Source organism: Erinaceus europaeus, chromosome 7, assembly GCF_950295315.1.
Source record: "Erinaceus europaeus chromosome 7, mEriEur2.1, whole genome shotgun sequence".
Classification (NCBI taxonomy): Eukaryota; Metazoa; Chordata; class Mammalia; order Eulipotyphla; family Erinaceidae; genus Erinaceus; species Erinaceus europaeus.
In genome coordinates this window covers 123,778,688-123,800,578 of record NC_080168.1, presented here as the reverse complement: position 1 = coordinate 123,800,578, position 21,891 = coordinate 123,778,688, and the positions used below count along the sequence as shown (strand labels likewise).

The 21,891-nt window shown below is 40.2% G+C and overlaps 1 protein-coding gene across 2 annotated transcripts; it reads left to right on the top strand.

Moving 5' to 3' along the window:
• Window positions 1-11,232: 11,232 nt before the first annotated feature.
• Window positions 11,233-21,270, top strand: LUM (lumican). 2 transcript variants are annotated; one of them, XM_060195516.1, is made up of 4 exons: window positions 11,233-11,526; window positions 13,517-13,724; window positions 15,259-16,142; window positions 20,446-21,270. In XM_060195516.1, the coding sequence occupies exons 2-4, from the start codon at window positions 13,720-13,722 to the stop codon at window positions 20,598-20,600; spliced, it is 1,044 nt and encodes a 347-aa protein (XP_060051499.1). In that variant the 5' UTR covers window positions 11,233-11,526; window positions 13,517-13,719; the 3' UTR covers window positions 20,601-21,270. The 2 variants fall into 2 exon arrangements, with proteins under 2 accessions (XP_060051499.1, XP_007524306.1); XM_007524244.3 differs by lacking the exon at window positions 13,517-13,724 and having other exon boundaries at window positions 11,238-11,526.
• Window positions 21,271-21,891: the final 621 nt, after the last annotated feature.

Sequence of the window (21,891 nt, the reverse complement as noted above, 5' to 3'; positions counted from 1 at the left end):
AAACATATGAAAAACTGCTCCAGGTCACTGATTGTCAGAGAAATGCAAATTAAGACAACATTGAGATACCACCTCACTCCTGTTAAGAATGGCATACATCAAAAAGGACAGTAGCAACAAATGTTGGAGAGGCTGTGGGGACAGAGCAATCCTTTTGCATTGCTGGTGGGAATGTAAATTGATCCAGCTTCTGTGGAGAGCAGTCTGGAGAACTCTCACAAGGCTAGACATGGACCTTCCATATGATCCAGTAATTCCTCTCCTGGGGTTATACCACAAGGACTCCATAACACCCAACCAAAAAGAGGTATGTACATTCCGTCCATTGGAGGCTTTCCTGTTCTTCTGAGATCAGAGGAGACTGGGCGTGTTCAGGGTGGTAGGGCTGTAGACAGGCTTTCTTATTTTTTCTCCCTCTGGAAGTATGGAACCAGTACCATTATGGAGTGCAGGAAGGTGCCATGATGGGGCGTTTATTAGGATAATTCAGCTCTCACACAGCCAAATTATGAACTGACTATTTCTCTTCAAAGCCAGGGAAAATAAAATGATAATGACTGTATTTTCTATCTGGGTAATGTCTTTTCTGGGAATAGGTTTTGGAGAAACTTATAAAACAGGGAGGGGTTTGCTTGTGGCTAGGTGGGCTGTTCTTCCCAGAAGGGATGCAGTCTGTACCCTAGACTGGGCAACCAGAAGGAGGCAGAACTGTCTGCCAGGCTGTGTTTATTTCTGTGATCACCATAACCCTGACTCATAGTGGAACCCCTCAGTGAGTCACAGGCCCCTTTGGTACTGCAGGGTGATACAATAAAAATGAAATGAAATGAAATGAAATGAAATGAAATGAAATGAAATGAAATGAAATGAAATGAAATGAAATGAAATGAAATGAAATGCACTAGGCACTGGGAGGTGGCATACCTAGATGAGCTTGCATGTTGTCATGTCCAAGAACCCAGGTTCAAGCACCCACTCGCTACCTATCTACCTGCAGAGTGGGAGTTTCATACCTTGTGAAGCAGGACTGCAGATATCTATCTTTTTCACTTCCTCCAACTCCCCTCTCAATTTCTCTCTGTCCCATCAAGTGAAAGAAAAATAATTTAAAGATTCAGTAAGATAAAAGGGTGAGTATCTAAATAGATTGGGAAAAAAAAAACAGTTATGCCATTGCCTTGGGTAATGTAATTTAATAAATAATGAATCCTATGATTCATATTGTCCTTCTACCCATGAGTATTTGCAGGATCTGTACCATTTTTAATTTTTATTTATAAAATAGAAATATTCTCAAGACCATAGGATAAGAGGGGTACATTTCCACACAATTCCCACCACGAGAACTCCGTATCCTATCCCCTCCCTTAATAGCTTCCCTATTCTTTTTTTTTATTTTTATTTTTTTTATTTAAGAAAGGATTAATTAACAAAATCATAGGGTAGGAGGGGTACAACTCCACACAATTCCCACCACCCAATCTCCATATCCCACCCCCTCCCCTGATAGCTTTCCCATTCTCTATCCCTCTAGGAGCATGGACCCAGGGTCGTTGAGGGTTGCAGAAGGTAGAAGGTCTGGCTTCTGTAATTGCTTCCCCGCTGAACATGGGTGTTGACTGGTCGGTCCATACTCCCAGTCTGCCTCTCTCTTTCCCTAGTAGGGTGTGTCTCTGGGGAAGCTGAGCTTCCAGGACACATTGGTGGGGTCTTCAATCCAGGGAAGCCTGGCCAGCATCCTGATGGCATCTGTAACCTGGTGATTGAAAATAGAGTTAACATACGAAGCCAAACAAATTCTTGAGCAATCATGGACCCAAAGCTTAGAATAGTGGAGAGGAAGTGTTAGGGAGGTGCTCACTGCAAACTCTAGTGTACTTCTGAGCTTCCCTATTCTTTATCCCTCTGGGAGTATGGACCCAGGATCATTATGGGCTGCAGAAGGTGTTTATTTTTTGCCTCCAGGGTTGTCAGTGGGCATGGTGCCTGCACCACGAATTCACTGCTCCTGGAGGCCATGTTTTCCAATTTTTTTTTTATTTCTATTTTGTATTTAACAGGATAGAGAGAAATTGAGATAGGACGGAGATAGAGAGGTGAGAGAGAATGAGCGACACCTGCAGACCTACTTCACCACTCAGAAAGCAATCCCCCTTTGAATGGGGAGTGGGGGCTTGACCCTGGGTCCTTGTGCATGGGAATATCTGTGCTTAACCAGAAGCGCCACTGCCGGGCTCCCAGATCTGTACCATTTTTGAAACCTTGCCATTCTCCATCGCCAGACTGCTTCCAAGGACATAGCCATTTTGCCTTTGATGATTTCTGTGGTTAATTAATGCAAACATCAACCTTTGTTCTATAATCATCACCATGAATATATTTTCTTTTTTTTTGTTCTATTTCATTTCATTTATTTATTCATTTTACTATTTTGTAGCCCTTGTTGTTTTTATCATTGTTGTGGTTATTATTATTGTAGTTATTGATATTGTTGTTGCCGAATAGGACAGAGAGAAATGTAGAAAGGAGGGGAAGACAGAGAGGGGGAGAGAAAGACACCTGCAGATCTGCTTCACCACTTGTGAAGTGACATGCCCTGCAGGTGGAGAGCTGGATCCTTATGCTGGTCCTTGTGCTTTGTGCCACCTGCGCTAAACCTGCTGCGTTACCATCAGACTCCCCACCATGAATATATTTAAAGTCATGTGTTGGGCTGGCCAAATAAGACATCTGGATAGTGAGCTCCTTTGCCTGGTAAGAGACTCAGGTTGGACGGAAGCCAATGTTGAAGGAAGCTGGGGTGTCTTCTACCCTCTCTCTCTGCCTCTGTCTTCTCTGTATCTATCATCAAAGATTAACACAAGGTATATTTATCTGTGGTGTATGCACACATATTCAGTCCATATATTGTCCACACAGAGGAGGATCCAGCAGAATAAGAAAGTAAAGGAAGGGCACACCACTCTCCATTGCACTGCTTCAATTTTTATTAACCTTTATATACCCCCTGCTTATATCCACTATGGCCTAAGGAATGCTTCTATAATGAACATTTTGTTGATAGTACTTGGGGAAAAAAAAGAGGTAAGGTTTGTAGCCCTTAAGTATAATCAAGATGTGATTTCTTTGAACTCTAAATAGCTCTTCCTCCATTCTAAATACCACCTTTTCTTGAAAGTAGTTCAAACGTGCGTGTGGGGAGGGGGGCCGCAAATTAAGTCAGAATAGAAACACTATTAAAATTCCAAGGTTTCCACAATATAAGAAATGGAAGGAAAAGACACTCAAGACAGTATGTATTTGAAGAATGACTCTAAATTACCAAGGCTCTATAGCAGATATTTTAATTTAATTTTGATAGAGGCAAAGAAGGGAGACAAAGAGAGAGACAGTGACATAGAGAAAGTAGGGGAGGACAGGCAGTGGGACATATGGCTAAGCACAAATAGTACAAAGCACAAGAACCTATGCAAAGACCCAGGTTCAAGCCCCTGCCTCCCCACCTGCAGGGAGGTTGCTTCACAAGCAATGAAGTACACCTGCTGGTGTCTACCTCTTTCTACCTTCCCCTTCTCTCTCAATTTTTCTCTGTCCTATTTAATAAAATGAGAAAAAATGGTCCCCCAAAGCCCCAGTGATAACCCTGGAGGAAGAGAGAGAGAGAGAAATTAGAGCATAAACTTCTTCAGTACATTGTGGGCCAGGCTCAGATCCTGGACCAAGTACCTAACAAAGCAACATACTATCCAAGTGAACTATTTTCCCCCATTCCATAAGTAGTTTTATTTTTAAGTTTTGATTTTTTTTTTTTTTATTGACATTCTAACAGCTAAAGTACTCTCCTGGGTTCTCCCAATTCTTTTTTTTTTTTAATTTTTTATTTAAGAAAGGATTAATGAACAAAAACATAAGGTAGGAGGGGTACAATTCCACACAATTCCCACCACCCAGTGTCCATATCCCACCCCCTCCCCTGATAGCTTTCCCATTCTCTATCCCTCTGGGAGCATGGGCCCAGGGTCGTTGAGGGTTGCAGAAGGTAGAAGGTCTGGCTTCTGTAATTGCTTCCCCACTGAACATGGGCGTTGACTGGTCAGTCCATAACCCCAGTCTGCCTCTCTCTTTCCCTAGTAGGGTGTGTCTCTGGGGAAGCTGAGCTTCCAGGACACATTGGTGGGGTCTTCAATCCAGGGAAGCCTGGCCAGCATCCTGGTGGCATCTGGAACCTGGTGATTGAAAAGAGAGTTAACATACGAAGCCAAACAATTTGTTGAGCAATCATGGATCCCAAGCTTGGAATAGTGGAGAGGAAGTGTTAGGGAGGTACTCACTGCAAACTCTAGTGTACTTCTGCTTTCAGGTATATATTTTGCAGTAGTTTATGGGTACATGTGAACATAAGGTCTCTCTCACAGAAACTGGTGTATATCTAGGTTATGGGACTTTGTTAGAAAGTGAACTCCCAATTCTTAAATAGAGACTTTGTACAAAAGACACTGTTACCCAAAAGGTGAATAACTAGTTTGAGTCATGGAAGGAAGGAAAGGGAGGGAGGGGGAAATAACCACTAGGAATGGTCTCAGTCATAATCCTGGTGGCAAAAAAAAAAAAAAAAAAAAAAAAAGGAACTATCTCACTCGCTCTCTTTAATCTTTTTATTTATTAATGAGAAAGATAAGAGCAGACAAAGAACCAGATATCACTCTGGTACATGTGCTGCTAGGGAATGAACTCAGGACCTCAAGCTTGAGAGTCTAATGCTTTATCCAGTGTGCCACTTCTCAGCACACTTAACTATATCTCCATGATTATCATAGTCTCTTTCAACGATTGTTTCAAGTGTAGATTCCTAAGTTTCACACTTATTTAATCAGTACCTTTAGGAAATTTATTGGAAATTTATATATTCTAAAAGTTCTTGAATGGTTTACATTAAGAGCCAGCATTGGAATTCATTGACATCTTTTAAAATTTGCGTTACGGCAAATTTTAAATAAAGCACCTGGAAAAATAATGACTTAAAATTTAAAAAAATAAATAAATCAACAAATTATTGCCATGTTACAAGAATGTATCTACCCCATTTTCTTACTGGAAACCATAGCGAGACTTTTTTTTTTTTTTAAGATAAATCTCCTTTTATTGGTGTTAAGGTAATAGTTTTCTAACTTATCAGCTTTTTAAAAAAATTTATTTAAGCAAGGAGACATTAACAAAATCATAGGATGGGGGGTACAACTCCACACAATTCCAGCCACCCAATCTCTATATGCCGTCCCCTCCCCACTAGCTTTCCCATTCTCTATCCCTCTGGGAGCATGGACCCATCAGGATGCCGGCCACCCTACTAGGGAAACACAGAGGCAGACTGGGAGTATGGACTGACCAGTCAATGCCCATGTTCAGCTGGGAAACAATTACAGAAGCCAGACCTCCCACCTTCTACAACCCATAGCGAGACTTTTATAGACATTGAGGTAATTTCATTGATGAGCAAAGGAGGAAACTCAGTAGGGGCCAGAATATAATAGCTTGGGGTGAGTATCCAAAAAAAAAATATATATATATATATGTTTATATATATATAATTTATTTTTTTATTGACATTCAAACAGCTAAAGTATTCTCCTGGGTTCTCCCAATTCTTATAGACTTTGTACAAAATATACTGTTACCAAAAAGGTGAATACCTAGTTTGAGTGTGTGTGTATATGTGTGTGTGTGTGTGTGTGTGTGTGTGTGTATTCTGCCAAAAGGAACTTTAGAATTACACTCATTTTTCAATACTGAAATAATTATCATAAAGCCATCTCTGTGGTTTATGAATGTCAAATGCAGCATGTATTTTAAAACCCTAGGGCTATTTAATGAAATGCCCTTGTGAAGCTTAGGGAAATCATGCAACCCTGGAAAATACGTATCATCTGGAAGTGTCCAATCTGCTTAATCTTACAGGTCAGTCATTTTGTTGCAGATGTAATAGAGGAAGGGTATTTGGAATATAAGCTACATATTACATTTCAGGACCTAGACTTTCAGCACTAGAATAATGAATACTTATAAGCCAGTGTGTTTTTAATGAAACCTACTTTTTAATGAGTCAACATTATGTCATTTTTAAAAGTATGCCACATGGCTTTGAAGCTAGAGAACACACTTTAAGATTATTTAGGCTTTCAGAATTTTATAGTTTGATAAGATATATCTACTAGACTCCTAGGAAAGTGTGCATTTGTAAACAGACTAAGCCGAAATCACGTTTAATCTTCTGTGTCATTTACAATAAGGCCTTTGAATAGTTTACCTCCTTGAAAAATAATGTGCTCTGACCTTGCAGAGAAATGAGAACTCATTTTCCCCCTTTATTGGGGGGACTAATGGTTTACAGTCAACAGTAAAATACAGCAGTTGGTGCATGTGTAACAGTTCTCACCACCCCCCAGGTCCTCTTCCGCCTTTATGTTCCAGGACCTGAACCCCCACCCCCACCCCCTTTAACTTTGGTGCAATACATAAGATCCGGTCCAAGTTCTGTTTTGTGTTTTATTATTTCCCAACTTCTGTCTATGAGCGGGATCATCCCATACTCATCCTTCTCTTTCTGTTTTATCAAAATGAGAACTCATTTTAAAACGGGGTAGAGATCTATAGGTCAGACACAGAAAGCCAACAAAGTTCCCAAAGTGGTAGCACCTTTAAAAATGTTTCCCTCTGTCTAGTCTTGTGTGAATATTCTCCCCTTGGATAACCACAGTTCATCTATTACTGTAAAGCTCCATCTTGATTTCCACCTCTTAAAGGAAATGTTTCATCTAACGACCAGGATTAGTTTTCGGTGTTGGTGTTCTCTGAGAAGCCTATTCTCTTGCTCTGTCCTCTGTCAGAGTTGCCTCACAGTAGTGTAACTGCATGGTTATTAGCTTTTCTTCCACCTATGGTTTGAGCCTCTTGAATACTACAGCAATCTGGAGTGGAAAAAAAAAATGATACCCAATTTTTTACCGACATATATACACGCAGGGATAATAATTCATTATATTCCTGTTATATGAAAATGATTTGTACTTTCATAGAAAAATCAAAATATTACTTTGGAAATAAGCAATGGAAAGATAAAGCAAAGCTATACACCTCTTAGCTTAACAGATACTAATACTTTATCATATACCAAAAAAAATAATAAATAAATAAATAAAAAGGTGGGGGTGAGAGGTGAGAGGGCTAGCTAGCTAGCTCATAGCTTTGCAATAAAATGTCTCTTCCATATGGGAGAAGGAAAGAAGAGTCAGGCTCTGTACTACATCACGTTCTAGCTTTCAGATGATTCACTACATGGACACATGTCATGATTTAAAAGACCTTCCATACATCAAAGAAAAGCTAACAACATTGTAAGATCATCTATATAATAGGGTGCTGGTAGCATATGAGTTTTAGCTCTTTACATGACAAGAAGAACCAGAACTAAAATTTAAAGAATGTGCTTAATAGCACTCATCAATTAAATGTTCTCTGAGATTCAGTTCAACTCTGCAGTCCTATGGCTATTTGAAAAACAGCTCATCACAGCTCTAAGTCAGAAGGCATTTTTGGCCATTAATCACCAAGGCTGCAAAGCCCAACTCTGATGGCATCACACAGATGGTCTGTTTTCCTGCAAGCTCCCCTTCCAGTTTAAACATGAAGACACTAAAACTTCTACGGTAGCATAGTTACTTTCTTAACGCTTTTTAAAAAGATTTTTATTATTTTTTTTTAGTAATCTTTCTTTTTTAAAGAAATATTTATGTATTTCCTTTTATTGCCCTTGTTTTATTGTTGTAGTTATTATTGTTGTTGTTATCGAGGTCATTGTTGTTGGATAGGACAGAGAGAAATGGAGAGAGGAGGGGAAGACGGAGAGGGGAGAGAGAGATTAGACACCTGCAGACCTGCTTCACTGCCTGTGAAGCGACTTCCCTGCAGGTGGAGAGCTGGGGGATTGAACTGGGATTCTTGAGCCGGCCCTTGTGTTTTGTGCTGCCTGCACTTAACTGCAGTGCTACTGGCCGACTCCCACTTACTAGACTTTAAAATGAAAAAAGTTTGATCACTGTCAAATCCTGAAAATAAAGAACAGAATAAAGTGTCCTACAGACATGTCTTTCAGGGGTTGGATGGTGGTTCACCTGGTTGACTGCACTTGTTACAATGCAAAAGGAACCAAGTTCCCAAGTTTGAACCCCCAGTCCCCACCTGCATCAGGGAAGCTTCATGCGCTGTGAAGCAGAGCTGCAGCTGTCTCTCATTGTCTCTCCCTATCTCCCCCTACCCTCTCTATTTCTGGCTCTCTCTATCAAAAAGATGAAGATAACAAAATTAAAAATACATGTTTGGTTTATTTCTTTCTAATGTACCCAATAAATGGACCTCAAGATATGCAGTTACCAGTTTGATAGAACTGATGGTATTTATTTGCCTATCTATTGATTTATTGTGTATGAGAAAGAGTAAGAAGAGACAAGAATAGTATTTTGACATATATGGTGCTAGGGATTGAAGCCAGGACTTCAAACATGTGAGTCTTCTGTCCTACCAACAAGCCACATTTCCCAGACACTGCTTTTTAATTTTTTCTTTTATTTTTACTTTTTTATTTTTTATTATATCTACTTATTGGATAGAAGCAGCCCGAAATTGAGAAGAATGGGGGGGGGAGTAGAGAGGGAGGGATTCAGAGAGACACCCACAGCTCTGCTTCACCACTTGCAAAGCTTTCCCCCTGCAGGTGGGAACTGGGGGCTTGAACCCAGGTCCTTGCACATCATAACATGTGCACTCAGCCAGGTGCGCCACTGCTGGCACTTACACAGGGTAACTCTCAGTCACAAAGGTAAGCTTACTGGTTCTCCCTCGCTAGTTCAAGAGACTCAATGATATAGGCAAGAGACACCAGGGAAAATTGGAACACTCTCATTTATTGAAAGGTAGGCTTGGGTTTAAATAGGGTCTCAGACAAAGAACATTTTTCAAATACATCAGAAATTACAGGTTTCTTAAAGGTCAGCTTGCCCCGATGGTAGGGGGCTGGTACGATAAGAATTGATGCAATACATAAAAGTCAAGACAATTATTCTCCATGATGCAAGCAACTTAATTGTCCAAAGGTATTTGAGAGAAACATAGGGGTTAAACCAGCAGGGTGAGATAGAGAGAAGATAAACAAGGCTTGATAGATATCAAAAGCCATAAGGAAATAGAGTTTGGAGTTTCTCTTGTCTGGGGTTTGAGGTGTATGATGGAGTGTGTTCTAAAAATGAGGTGATTGTGTGAACTCTGGGTGACTGTGTGAACTTTGAGTGAACCTTAAAACAGGCAGCCATGTGGCCTGCAGTTAGTGGGGAGAAGCAGTGAGATCTCTGTGGGCTTGAGAGTCTGATAAGGGAGAACTGAATCTGAGAGACTGTTTTTCCCCTTTGCTCATCTCTGTGAGAGAGGCTAACAAGAGGGTGTCTTTTCCAGACCTCCATCCAGGGATGGGGGGAGTTTTCCCTAAGCTCTACCAAGCTTACACATAGTCCCACACGCCACCACCCAACCCCCACTTTTTAAGATTTTTTTTTAAGTGTGTGTTGACAATATCAATTTCAAAATGAGCTAAGAGTTATATAATGCATTCAAAATCAATTACAGTTACCACAGTATGTCCATCTCATAAAGAAAAAATATATAGAAGATAATTGGAATTTTTTCTAACAATGTTTAAGACTATAGGGGTTGGGCAGTGGTTCACCTGGGTGAGTGCACATATTACAATACATAAGGACCAGGGTTCCAGCCCCCAGCCCCACCTGCAGGGAGAAAGCTTTGAAAGTGATGAACCAGTGCTGTAAGTGTCTCTCTTCCTCTCTATCTCCCCCTTCCATTTTGATTTCTGGCTGTCTGTAGCAAATAAAGAAAGAAAATAATAATAAATAAACAATTGAAAAGGTTATAGAACTCAACACACTCAGACTCAGAGCTGAGAGTTACTTAAAATCTTGTTGCATTAAATAAGTAATCTAATTATATGTAATAGTCTGTTATCTTCCTTATTCTGCTGCTATTTTATTATTTTATTATAAAAATGAAGCCTCTCTATAAAATTTTACTTAAAATAACAAAATAATGTGCTTATGAACCACCATGCACTTTCATGAGCTACTTTAATTCATATTATCTTTGGCTGTTTTTTTTTTTTTGTCAATTCTAAAAGAAGTACCAGGCATTATTCTTGTGTATTTTCAATGACATGAATTAGTCATGATGAAGAATGGTACTTATTTACTCCTTAAATCATCCCATGAACTTTAAAACTAAAATATGAATTCATCATTTTACAGGAACTCTTACAATGGAGCAATGTATACATATGTCCTTCTAAAAGTTCTTATAATCCTGACGAAATGAAACCCTTGGTGGAGAATTACCCAGGAAATATAGTTCCTAGAGTCATGCAATGTAATAGATAAGACATTGAGTGGATTTTTGTCTCCTATAGGCATGAAGGAGGGCCTGACAATAGAACAGTTCCTCAAATGAAAGTCCTAGTTAGATAAGGCCTTTGGCAGATCGTACACTGCCTATTGCCAACCTGTAGTGAGAGAATGAAAGATTATTGCCTTGTGATCATTTGGGTATACATATTTTCATGTTGGTTTATGGTTTTTGGCACTAAGCTACAGAATACAATCCTCCAGTGAGGGTTTGAGTGAATTCCTAAACTCAGTCCACAAAATAAGAAACAGGCAGGTCTGTGCTGATTGGTTCCAGACCTGAACAGTATGAAATGAGTCCCTTTAACATACGACGCTGGACTAGAGACCCTATTACTTACCATCTGCATCAGAACATGCTTGCTGTTACTTCTTTCATGTTTAGAAGCTAAGACTAAGTTTACATTTAAGACCTAAAATTAAGTCATTTCAAATCAAATACCACAGACTCCCAGAGCCATGGGATATGAGGGTGGGGGTCAAGGGAGGAGGAGAGATCCAATTGGCCTGTTTCTTCATTAGTATTTCCCCAAAATTATTTGCACAATTGGTGTGCAAGACCTTGAGATGAATGAGCATGCTAGTTGGCTAAAGGAATCACAATTCACTGTAAAGTGCTTTGCAACCACTGTCTTCACCGTAGAAGCCCCATTTCTAGCTGTTGTTTCAAGCCTTGGTTCAAAGCTGTGGTATGTGAATTATCTGAGCGCGTTATCTTCAGCCTATTGCACGGGGGTGGATGGGGCTGTTTCTGCGTCCCATGTCCACCTGCACTTGGTTAGAAAACAGCGTCTTCACATGCCACACCACAAGATCTCTAGAGTGACATAACTCTATTCAGAGACTGGCGTGACTGGGCTGGGTCTCCCCCCCCCCCCCCCCTTCAGCTCTTGTATCACCAAAAATCTGGCAGCCAGTTTCGTCCTGACAGAGTTTACAGCATATATTGGTGGAGTCTTGTCCACAGAACATCTGCTTTAAGAATTAACGAGAACTGTGTCAAGACAGCAAGGTAAGTACTGTTTTCACTGTAGCTAGCACTGGGGATGCTGACCGTTTGGGACAGTGTTTATGGTAACAAGAACAGAAAGAAAGAAAAGGAAAAAAAAAATGTCCAGAACAACTTTGCCAGTTGCTAGTCCACAGAAAAATCCACAGTTTTGAACATTTACTTTTAGACTTGGTTTCATCTGCTTGCTGTGATTTATGAGTGTGAGATAATTTTTTAATACAGTATTGCTTGGCAAAGGGAGTTATCATAAGTCGAATAAGTGAAATGAGAAAATGTTCAAACTGCACCCTGTTGAAATAGTGTAGCTATTAAAACAGATTGCTATGCTAGTTAGTTATATATGATATTATTGTGAGAACCTAGGTTTGGAGCAAAGCAAGGGCATTTCAATCAGTATTTCAGACAGTTCATAATTATATTGTGATACTCTGTTATACTTTATGAGCATTTTGCTATCAGTGTATGCTGGAGGACAGAAACTCATAGATTATTCATTTTGTTAGCTTTAAAGATTGGTTTTGGAGGGGCATATTTCTTAAGGACCATGTTTAAAGACATTCTGAAGAACATGACTTGCTTTTGGAAATGAGTCTTTTTTTTTTTCTCCATAGTCACAGGGATCTAGAAAGACTAAGACAAAACTAAATATGTACTTTTGCTTCACAGAGGAATCATTATTTGGTTGTAAACTCTCTGAATCCAGGGTCCTTGTTTAGCCTATATCAAGAAGTGTGGTAGCTTTTTTTTATTATAATTATTATTACTCAGAACTCCTATTTGAGCCATTATTTTTGTGTAAGGTCAATATAAAACAAAGTAGAAGTTTATAGATTAAACAGATGATGCTACATAGTATTTACATATGATGCCTTTTAAAGGGTCTTGTAATTAATTAAATAAGCACTCTGTAATTGTCTTCATGGCTAAGTTCTTTCAAATAAATTAAGTGACCCCATCACAATCTAAGGCATTAATATGCTGAGGATCTAGCTGTATGCTATACTGTGTCAACCCTCACTTCTAAAACATTTTTCAGTGTTTCATCTGCTACAAGAAAGTAACTTATTCACTTACCCAAGTGAAAGTGAAAAAAAAAAAAGCTTAAGTGACCGGTACTCAGAAACTCACCCCAAACTGCCTACATTCAAAAGTCTGCACCATTATTTTGCAAGAAAAAGATATTTTACCCTGTCTATTGGAAGGAAGCTCTTACTTCACAATGATTTCCTGCTCAGTAATTTTTTCCTCAAGCAAGTGGCAAGTACATTATTGAGCCTCATTCTTGGATGATGATCATATTAGAGCACAGTTAGAAATCCTTCTCAATTTTCAGTCTTCATGCTCCCCTTTCTTCTGCAGTTTCTAACACCACCATGAAATAAGACATTCCCCAATAGGCACCTCTACTCAACTTTCGTTCCGTGTAAGCACTAACCTTTAGGTAAAATCAACCAGACCTTCTTGGACTTGGGGGTTTACAAGGTAGAGATTTTGTAGGCAAGGAGCATCTTTGATTGAACAAACACTTAGAACATATTTTTCTACCAGTTGGATCCTTCCTAAATTTAAATATTTTATGATTTGTGACATGACACTTCCCTATTTAATAAACACTGGGTGGATGGAAGGTGGGAGTGTTGTGCAAAGATCCATCCCAGGAATACAAAATATTAATTTAAGATTTTAAGGACAGTCCTGCAATGGTTAGGATGTATGATTGGAATGTCAAACAAATAGTTCAAAATGCATACACAGGCACACACACACACACACACACACACACACAATCTTCTTCTTCTAAAAACCAGCAACAGCCAGATGTTTTTAAAGGAATGTATACACTCACTTTTCTTTATGCAAGAATCACCACAGATTTGCCCTTCTTCCCAGAAAAGAACTTCTTAGTGAAATATTTTAATGATTGTGAAATGGCCGGGGAACAGATTCAATTTATAACTGCCCTTACCCTTCATTCCCTTTCATTGTAAAGGAGGCTCAGTGTTCTAAAATGGAGGGAAAGGATCACCACCCAGAAACTTCCTGCAGAAAGGCATTTAGTTGCTGAAGAACTTCAGAGGCTGACTGTAGCAGTTCAGTCTGACTCCCAGAAGGGGGCGCATTTGGATGAAGTCTTAATCTGAAACATGCTCCACACTACACTTTACAACTCCAAACTTTTATCCTCACATCACTATGAAGTACCAGTACCAAATGATCTCACTCACAGATGAACTTTAAGTCAGGGAAAAACAAGAACTGAAGGACAGTCAGGTTTGAAAACACAAGGTGAAACTTTGGACTGTTTGTGGTGTGTTGTACCAAAGCAGAGGACTCTGGGGAAGGAGGGGGAGGTATGGCAGAAAGCAACACTGCGGCCCTGGCCTATGATGGCGAGGGAGGCATGAGGAGCTAGTGTCTATTATGGGGAAGGGAGGGGTTGTACCTATGTGTCATAACTGCACTTAAACCAGTGACCGATAAAAAGAAAAAGTATAAAGCAGGACAATTTGTTTAATAATCAGGGACCTACAAGTAAGACTAGAGCAGATATAGATATATTGCAAGGGCCCTGTGACGTTAGTAATTTTTTCCTGAGCCTGATAGCTAACATGCAGGTGGGGCTGAAAGTATTGTCTGGAAAGATGGTGTCAGAGTTGAGAATAGGCCTAGAAAGCTGGATCAGGGCAGAGAGTTATTCCCAAACATGAGGGAATGATGCCATCTTGACTTCCCTGGGTAGACAACCTCACCAGTATGTCCTGGAACTCCACCTCCCTAGAGCCCTAGGGACAGACAGAAATAGGATGGGGGTCTGGATCCACCTGCCAATGTCCATACCTAGCAGAGAAGCAATTATTACAGAAGCCAGACCTTCCACTTCTGCATCCCATAAAAAAATGTACACCTCTTAACCTATGGTCTTGTCAATGTTTCCATTTTATAAATAAATTTAAAAAAGAAATAATTAGAAGAAAGCAGAGGGGCTGGGCAGTAACACGATGTACTATAAACCATCCTCTAATAAAATTATTATTTTTTAATAAAAAATAACTTTGGTCCATACTCCTAGATGGATAAAAATAAGGAAGCTTCCAATGGACAGGATGGGATACGGAACTTCGGTGGTGGGAATTGTATGGAATTGTACCCCTGTTAACTTACACCCTTGTGAATCATCATTAAATCACTAAAAAAAAAGAAAGGAAAAATTAAAACTACAAGTCACTAATGTAAACAACAGATGGGAAATATTGGAGCTCTTAAAAAAATCAGAAAGAAAGAAAAGATTGACTGGAGAGCATAATGGTTATGCAAAAATACATCCAGTGGTCCAGGAGGTGGCACAATGGATAAAGCATTGGATTCTCAAGCAGGAGGTCCCGAGTTCAATCCCCAGCAGCACATGTACCAGAGTGATGTCTGGTTCTATCTCTCTCTCCTCCTTTCTTTCTCATTAATAAATAAATAAAAATATTTTTTAAAAAAATACATTCAAACCTGAGATTCCAAGGTCCCTGGTTCAATCCCCAGGACTGCCATTAGCCAGAAGTGAGCAGTGCTCTGGTAAAAAAAAAAAAAAAAAGCTAGCAGGAAACAAAAATAAAATAAAATCAGTAAAGAAACGTAAACATTGAACACATCGCGCTGTACAATCAGCTATCTGTTTAATAAGGTGTTTCACAGCACAAACCAAGTTTCTCCTCTCACCATGAATGTTTCCACTTTATTTAGGATTCTGAGATACTTGCCAAAAATGCAGCCAGGTGTGTTTGCTCTCCTGCTGGCATTCATCAGTGGTGCCAGTGGCCAGTACTATGACTACGATTCTCCTCTGGCCATTTATGGTTACTCATCCCCCAACTGCGCACCAGAATGTAACTGCCCTCAAAGCTATCCGACCGCTATGTACTGTGACGAGCTGAAACTCAAAAGCTTGCCCATGATACCTGCTGGGATCAAGTACCTTTACCTTCGCAACAACCAGATTGACCATATTGACGAGAAGGCCTTTGAAAACGTCACCGATCTGCAGTGGCTCATCCTAGACTACAATCTCCTGGAGAACTCCAAGATCAAAGGGAGAGTCTTTTCGAAACTCAAGCAGCTGAAGAAACTACACATAAACCACAACAATCTGACAGAGTCAGTGGGGCCCCTCCCCAAGTCTCTGCAGGACCTGCAGTTGACACATAACAAGATCAGGAAGCTGGGCTCCTTTGATGGGCTGGTCAACTTGACCTTCGTCAATCTTCAACACAACCAGCTCAAAGAGGAGGATGTTTCCTCGGCGTTTAAAGGTCTGAAGTCACTGGAGTACTTAGACTTGAGCTTCAACCAAATAAGCAAGCTTCCTTCTGGCCTCCCAGCCTCTCTTCTCACTCTCTATTTAGACAACAATAAGATCAGCAGCATCCCAGAAGAGTATTTCAAGCGTTTCAATGGACTGCAGTACCTTCGCTTATCTCACAACGAGCTGGCAGATGGTGGAATACAAGGGAATTCTTTCAATATATCATCTCTGCTGGAGCTGGATCTCTCCTACAATAAGCTGAAGAGTGTACCCACGGTCAATGAAAACCTTGAAAACTATTATCTGGAGGTCAATGAGATTGAAAGTAAGTAGGAAACTGTGTCTGTATTTGATTATATTCCCACAGCTCACTCTTGCTCTCTATTGCTTGCTTGCTTTTTTTTTTCCCCTTTCTTGCTCCCTCCTTTCCTGCCTTCCCTTCCCTTCCACCCTACTTTATATTCTTCCTTCTCTCCCTTTCCTCTCCACCTCTTTCCTTCATCCCTCTCTCCCTTCCTTCCTTCCTTTCATGTCTCTTTTCCATTGTCTTTCTTCTTTCTTTATCTCTTCTTTTTATAGACACAGAGAGGGAGAAGGTGAAAAGAGACTACATTGTACTGGGGGTCAGAATCAAGCCTGGGTCACACAGGGCAAAGCTGCACACTATACAAGTGAGCCACTTTGTGGGCCCTATTTCCAGAGAGTTTGTTTTTTTTTTTTAATCCCCAGGGTGTACAATACAAATACTACCTTTGGCTCCATTTTTATTTTAAATAATGAACATGTCAACAAAATAAAAGAAAAAATGTAACTCAGGTATATACCTAAGATCTGATCTTTCTTTGTCCAGATAAGAAAACATTAAGATTATAACATGAAGTACCTAGGAGGTAGCACAATGGCTAGGTAAGGTGCTAGACTCTCAAGCATGACGCCATGAATTCAATGCTCGCTTATTAATAAATACATCTATTTTTTTTAAGAGAGAGATTTTAGCATTTCAGTCCCAATTTCTTCAAGTTCACCATTCTAGACTAATCAGCCATCTTGTGCTATCTCTTGGTATGGATGTTATAAACCTGCATGGTTTATATTTGTGTCCTGCATCTATGATTGACAGAATTGGGAGACAAGACCAGAAGAGACACAGCTACAAAGTTTCAAAGCTTCCTCCACATTCCTTGAGCAGCTGACATGGCATGCTTACTTGTCTCTGTCATATGTGTTATGGTGTGTATGATCTTCAGTGATCTTATGAGGACTATGAGGAAGATTACAGGGGAGAGGAATATGGCAGTGTGAAGCAATATCTAACAGAAACAGATCCCCTTTTCTTGGATGTGGCCCACTGCTTCATGAGTTTGCTGCTTTCTGAATGGGGGCTTGTCTTGATCCACCTGGACAGTTAATAGACTTGTTTCTTCCCTCCTGTCTCCTGGGGCAATTTTTTTGTTTAAATAGCAGTTGCAGATAGGCAATTGACAATCACTACTACCCCTCCTCTTATTTTTATTTTGTGATAATGATGCCATGGGGGGGGGTCAGTGTTGGAGCTTGGTGCCCATACAACAAAACCACCACTCCCAGAATCCATTTTATTTTATCTCTCACCCCCTTTCTTCTATTTGATAGGGAAGAGAGAAAATGAATGAGGGGGGAGACTGAATGAGATAGAGAGATACCTGAGACACTATTTTATAGCTTGTGAAGCTTCCCCTCTGCAAATAGGGGCTAGGAGTTTGAACATGGTCCTCTAAAGGTGTGGGCATGGGGTGTACCCCTGCCCAGCCCCTCCCCACATTTTTGAACAGAGTTTGGTCAAGAAAAAGCCTATGAGTCATAAATAAAAATTGTAAGTGGAAAATCAAATGTGAAGAAAAAACTGATTCAAATATGAAGTAATCAGATCTGCAAGATGATCTACTGAATCGAGCACATTAATAATATGGAAGTCTGGTTCCCGGGGCCAGGTGGTGGTAGACCTGTTTGACTGCACATGTTACAAAGCACAAGGACCCAGGTTCAAGCCCCTAGACCCAACCTGCAGAGGGGAAAGTTTTGCAATCAGTGGAGCAGTGTTGCAGGTGTCTCTCTTTCTCCCTCTCTATCTCCCTGCCCCCTCTCAATTTCTGGCTGTCTCTATCCAATAAACAAATTAAAGATAATTTAAAAAAATTAAAAAGAAAGTCTGGTTTCCACGTTATAGTGGATATAGACATCGATTGATGTTGGTATTAGAAAATATCTGTCCTTTTAAAGTTTTATTTTTATTTATGTAGTATTGGATAGAGGCAGAGAGAAATTCTGAGGGGTGGATGGAGAGGGGAAGAGAGAGACAAAGAAACACCAAAAGCCCTGTTTTACCACTTATGAAGCTTTCCCCCTACAGGTTTGGACCAGGGGCCTGAACCCAGATCCTTGTGGCCCCAGAACCACTGTATGTCATATTCATAGGAGCCTTTGGGCTTCTGTATCAGTTGTATGTTGCTCCCGCTACAACTGGGAGTGTTCTCAGGAAGAAGGTCATTGTGACAAGTCAGCTCTGAAATGTCACATGTTATACTTTGTATCTGGAATGTTTGTTTATCTCACATTATAAAGTTGACCTTCCAGAGGAAAATTGACTATGTGACAATACTGTAAGGGCAAGGATCCGGGTTCCAGCCCCACCTGCAGGGGGATACTTTACAAGAGGTAACGCAGGTCTGCAGGTGTGTAACATTCTCTCCTCCATAGCCCACTCTCCTCTCAATCTCACTGTCTTATCAAATAAAATGAGGGGAAAGAAAGTGATAAATGGTTGTTAGGAGTAATGGGTTTGTAGTGCTAGCAACTGGCACAGAGGCCCAGCAATAACCCTGAGAGAGGAAGAGAGACAGAGACACACACACAGACGGAGAGAGAGATAGAGAGAGCGAGCCTTAAAGTTTTCCAGTATCAGGATGTATATAGCTAAAATTATTCCTTGGTGTTTTTTTTTTTTTTTTTGTCTGCTTTGCATTTTTCTCTCTCCTCACTTTTTTTTTTTTTTTTTGGTTCTTTTAATTTGATGGAACTGAGAGAAGTTGAGAGAGAATGTGGAAATAGAGAGGGAGCGAGATACCTGCAGACCTGCTTCATTGCTTGTCAAGTTTCCCTCCCGACAAGTGGGGAGCAGGGGCTTGAACTTGGGTCCTTTCACATGTGTGTGCCCAATCAGGTCCACCACTGCCTGACCTCCTGTATCTTTAAAGACTAGTTTAATTCCAGTCCATCTTAATATAAGGCAGTTTTAATAGAGAGATTAAAAGGACACTAATCATTATTAAGTATATATTATGTCCTAGAAATTATTGTATATAGCTTAAATAACACAAACTTCCTATAACAGCATATAATGTAGATATTATTTCTAACAAGGATATAAGATGAAATGTTATAAAGTTGTTCATCAGGCAAATGGCAGGGGTAGAAAGATAATAACAAAGATGGGAAGATAGCATCATGGCCATGAAAAATCCTTTCATGCCTGAGTCATCATCCCTGGTAACATCATGAAGGACACGTGTATGTATGTATTTATTTATCAAATATTTATTTATTTTTCAAATATTTATTTATTCCCTTTTGTTGCCCTTGTTTTCTTGTTGTAGTTATTATTGATGTCATTGTTATTGGATAGGACAGAGAGAAATTGAGAGGAGGGGGAGACGGAGAGGGGGAGAGAAAGACAGACACCTGCAGACCTGCTTCACCGCCTGGGAAGCAACTCCCCTGCAGGTGGGGAGCTGGGGATTCGAACTGGGATCCTTTCTCCAGTCCTTGCGCTTTGTGCCACGTGCATTTAACCCACTGTGCTACAGCCTGACTCCCAATAACATCATAAGCTTGACCTGAACAGTGTTCTGGGAGTGAAGGGAAGGGAAGGGAAAAGAAAGGAAAGGAGAGGGAAGGGGAGGGGAAAGAAGGGGAAGAGAAGGGAAGGGAAGGGGAGGGGAGGGGAGGGGAGGGGAGGGGAGGGGAGGGGAGGGGAGGGGAGGGAAGGGAAGGGAAGGGAAGGGAAGGGAAGGGAAGGGAAGGGAAGGGAAGGGAAGGGAAGGGAAGGGAAGGGAAGGGAAGAGAAGGGAAGAAAAAGTAAGGGCCAGGTGGTGGCATAATGCACAAGGATCTGGGACCAAGCCTCTGGTTTGGTGGCCTGATACATTGCTTTAGTAGTCTGAAGACAAAGCACTAACGATAAGCCAGTGTCAATCTCACCCAGCAGTGAAGATGACTGGGTTTAAGTCCTGGCACAAACATAAGACTGGTACTAGCCCCAGTGCAAGTCCCTGTGTTGTGATTCTCTCTGTCTCTATTTCTTTATCTCTGTCCCCTCCCTCTGCCTGTCTTTATCTGAACCAAGAACTTCACCAAGAGTAGTGAAATTACAAATACAGGAGGTCTGGCTACTCCAAGAAAAATAATAATAATAACTCTCATATCAAGTAATCAACAAAACACGTTAAAATAAGTTACTTTTTTTTTTTTAATGGGGTAAAAAGTTATACTAAAGATATCACGTATTGAAAGGTCTGCCCCACCCCATGGTTATTTCAGGCATGTATACTAAGACAAAAAGATTAAAATGTTTCCCATCCTTTCGTTTCCAGAGTTTGATGTAAGGAGCTTCTGTAAGATCCTAGGCCCATTATCCTACTCCAAGATCAAGCATTTGCGCTTGGACGGCAACCGCCTGACTCAAAGCAGCGTGCCAGCTGACATGTACGACTGTCTACGTATGGCCATTGAAATTGCCATTAACTGAGATCCACAAATTTGGTCCGCAGAGAGGTGTGTCTGGGAGCAACACTTTGTGGTTATGGTTTTTGATGTAAGAGTTCTCAATAGTATTCATTTCTCCTTGGTGCTTATTACTTCCATGAATTTTAACTTTGGAGGGAAAATGTTTTGTAAACATTTCACGAAAAAGAAATAATAATAAAAGATGAAAAGCAGGCCTATTTCATCACAAGTGCACACACACACACACACACACACACACACAGCAAACATCATGCATCATTTATAAGTTTCAGCTTTTCTACCATCTCCTCCTATTAAGTGATGTGTAAAGCTTTTTTGTAGGCACCATGGAAATCAACGGAGTTTTAAATTTCTAAACCCCAACTTAAAATGTTAGAAAGAAAACAAACAAAAAATGCTAGGAGACCTTCTGTCTTCAACCAGATTGGACAGCTGAAAAGTTTGTGGCAAATTTTGAAAATGATGATTTTTTGAATGACAAAGACAACAGGTATGAAGCCATATGTCTTCAAAGCAGTTGTTTGGTATTAAGAGTTTACATAGGGGACCCAGTAAAACGTTCCTTTGCTAGAATAATTTCCACTCTAAGTCATATGTATGTTTCTTTTTGATTATTTGCATGTTAGGATTAACAAGCTAATAGCAAAATAAAAACAGCAAATGGCAAACAACCCTGTGCTTGATTGTGTGTGACATTCATTATCTCATGATAGGAAATATATAAAATAAGACAGAAAAAGAAGGGTAAATTCCACAGGACCAGGCTCCTAGGTAAAGTCTGGGAGGCAAGAACATTGAGGGGAAACATAAGGTGAAACTTGGACTGGGTGTGGTGTCTGGCAGGTGGAGGGGCCCTGCGCCCTGCTGTATGATGCTGACAAAAGGCCTAAACTGGGGAAGAGATGTGTCTTACAGACACCTATTCTGAGATGAGAGTTATGCCTATGTGTCAATGGCTATATTGTAAACCATAAATCCTGCCCCTATCCCAATAAAGTGGGGAAAATGTATATAATATTGGAATTCTTAGGAAAAAAATCAAACCTGTGCAATACAGTAATGATTATCATAGAAGTTTCAGTGTAGTATCTCCATATGCATATGTCAAATCCTTCTTTCAATGTGTATTTAAATATATATATGTATATATATATATATGTTCTATTTTGTTTTAATAAGAGAGAGCTATAGAGAGAAAGACATGGAGAGAAAGACTAGAGCACTGCTCAGCTCTGGAATAGGTTGGTACTAGAAACTGAATCTGGGATCTCTGAGCCTCCAGCATGAGTTTT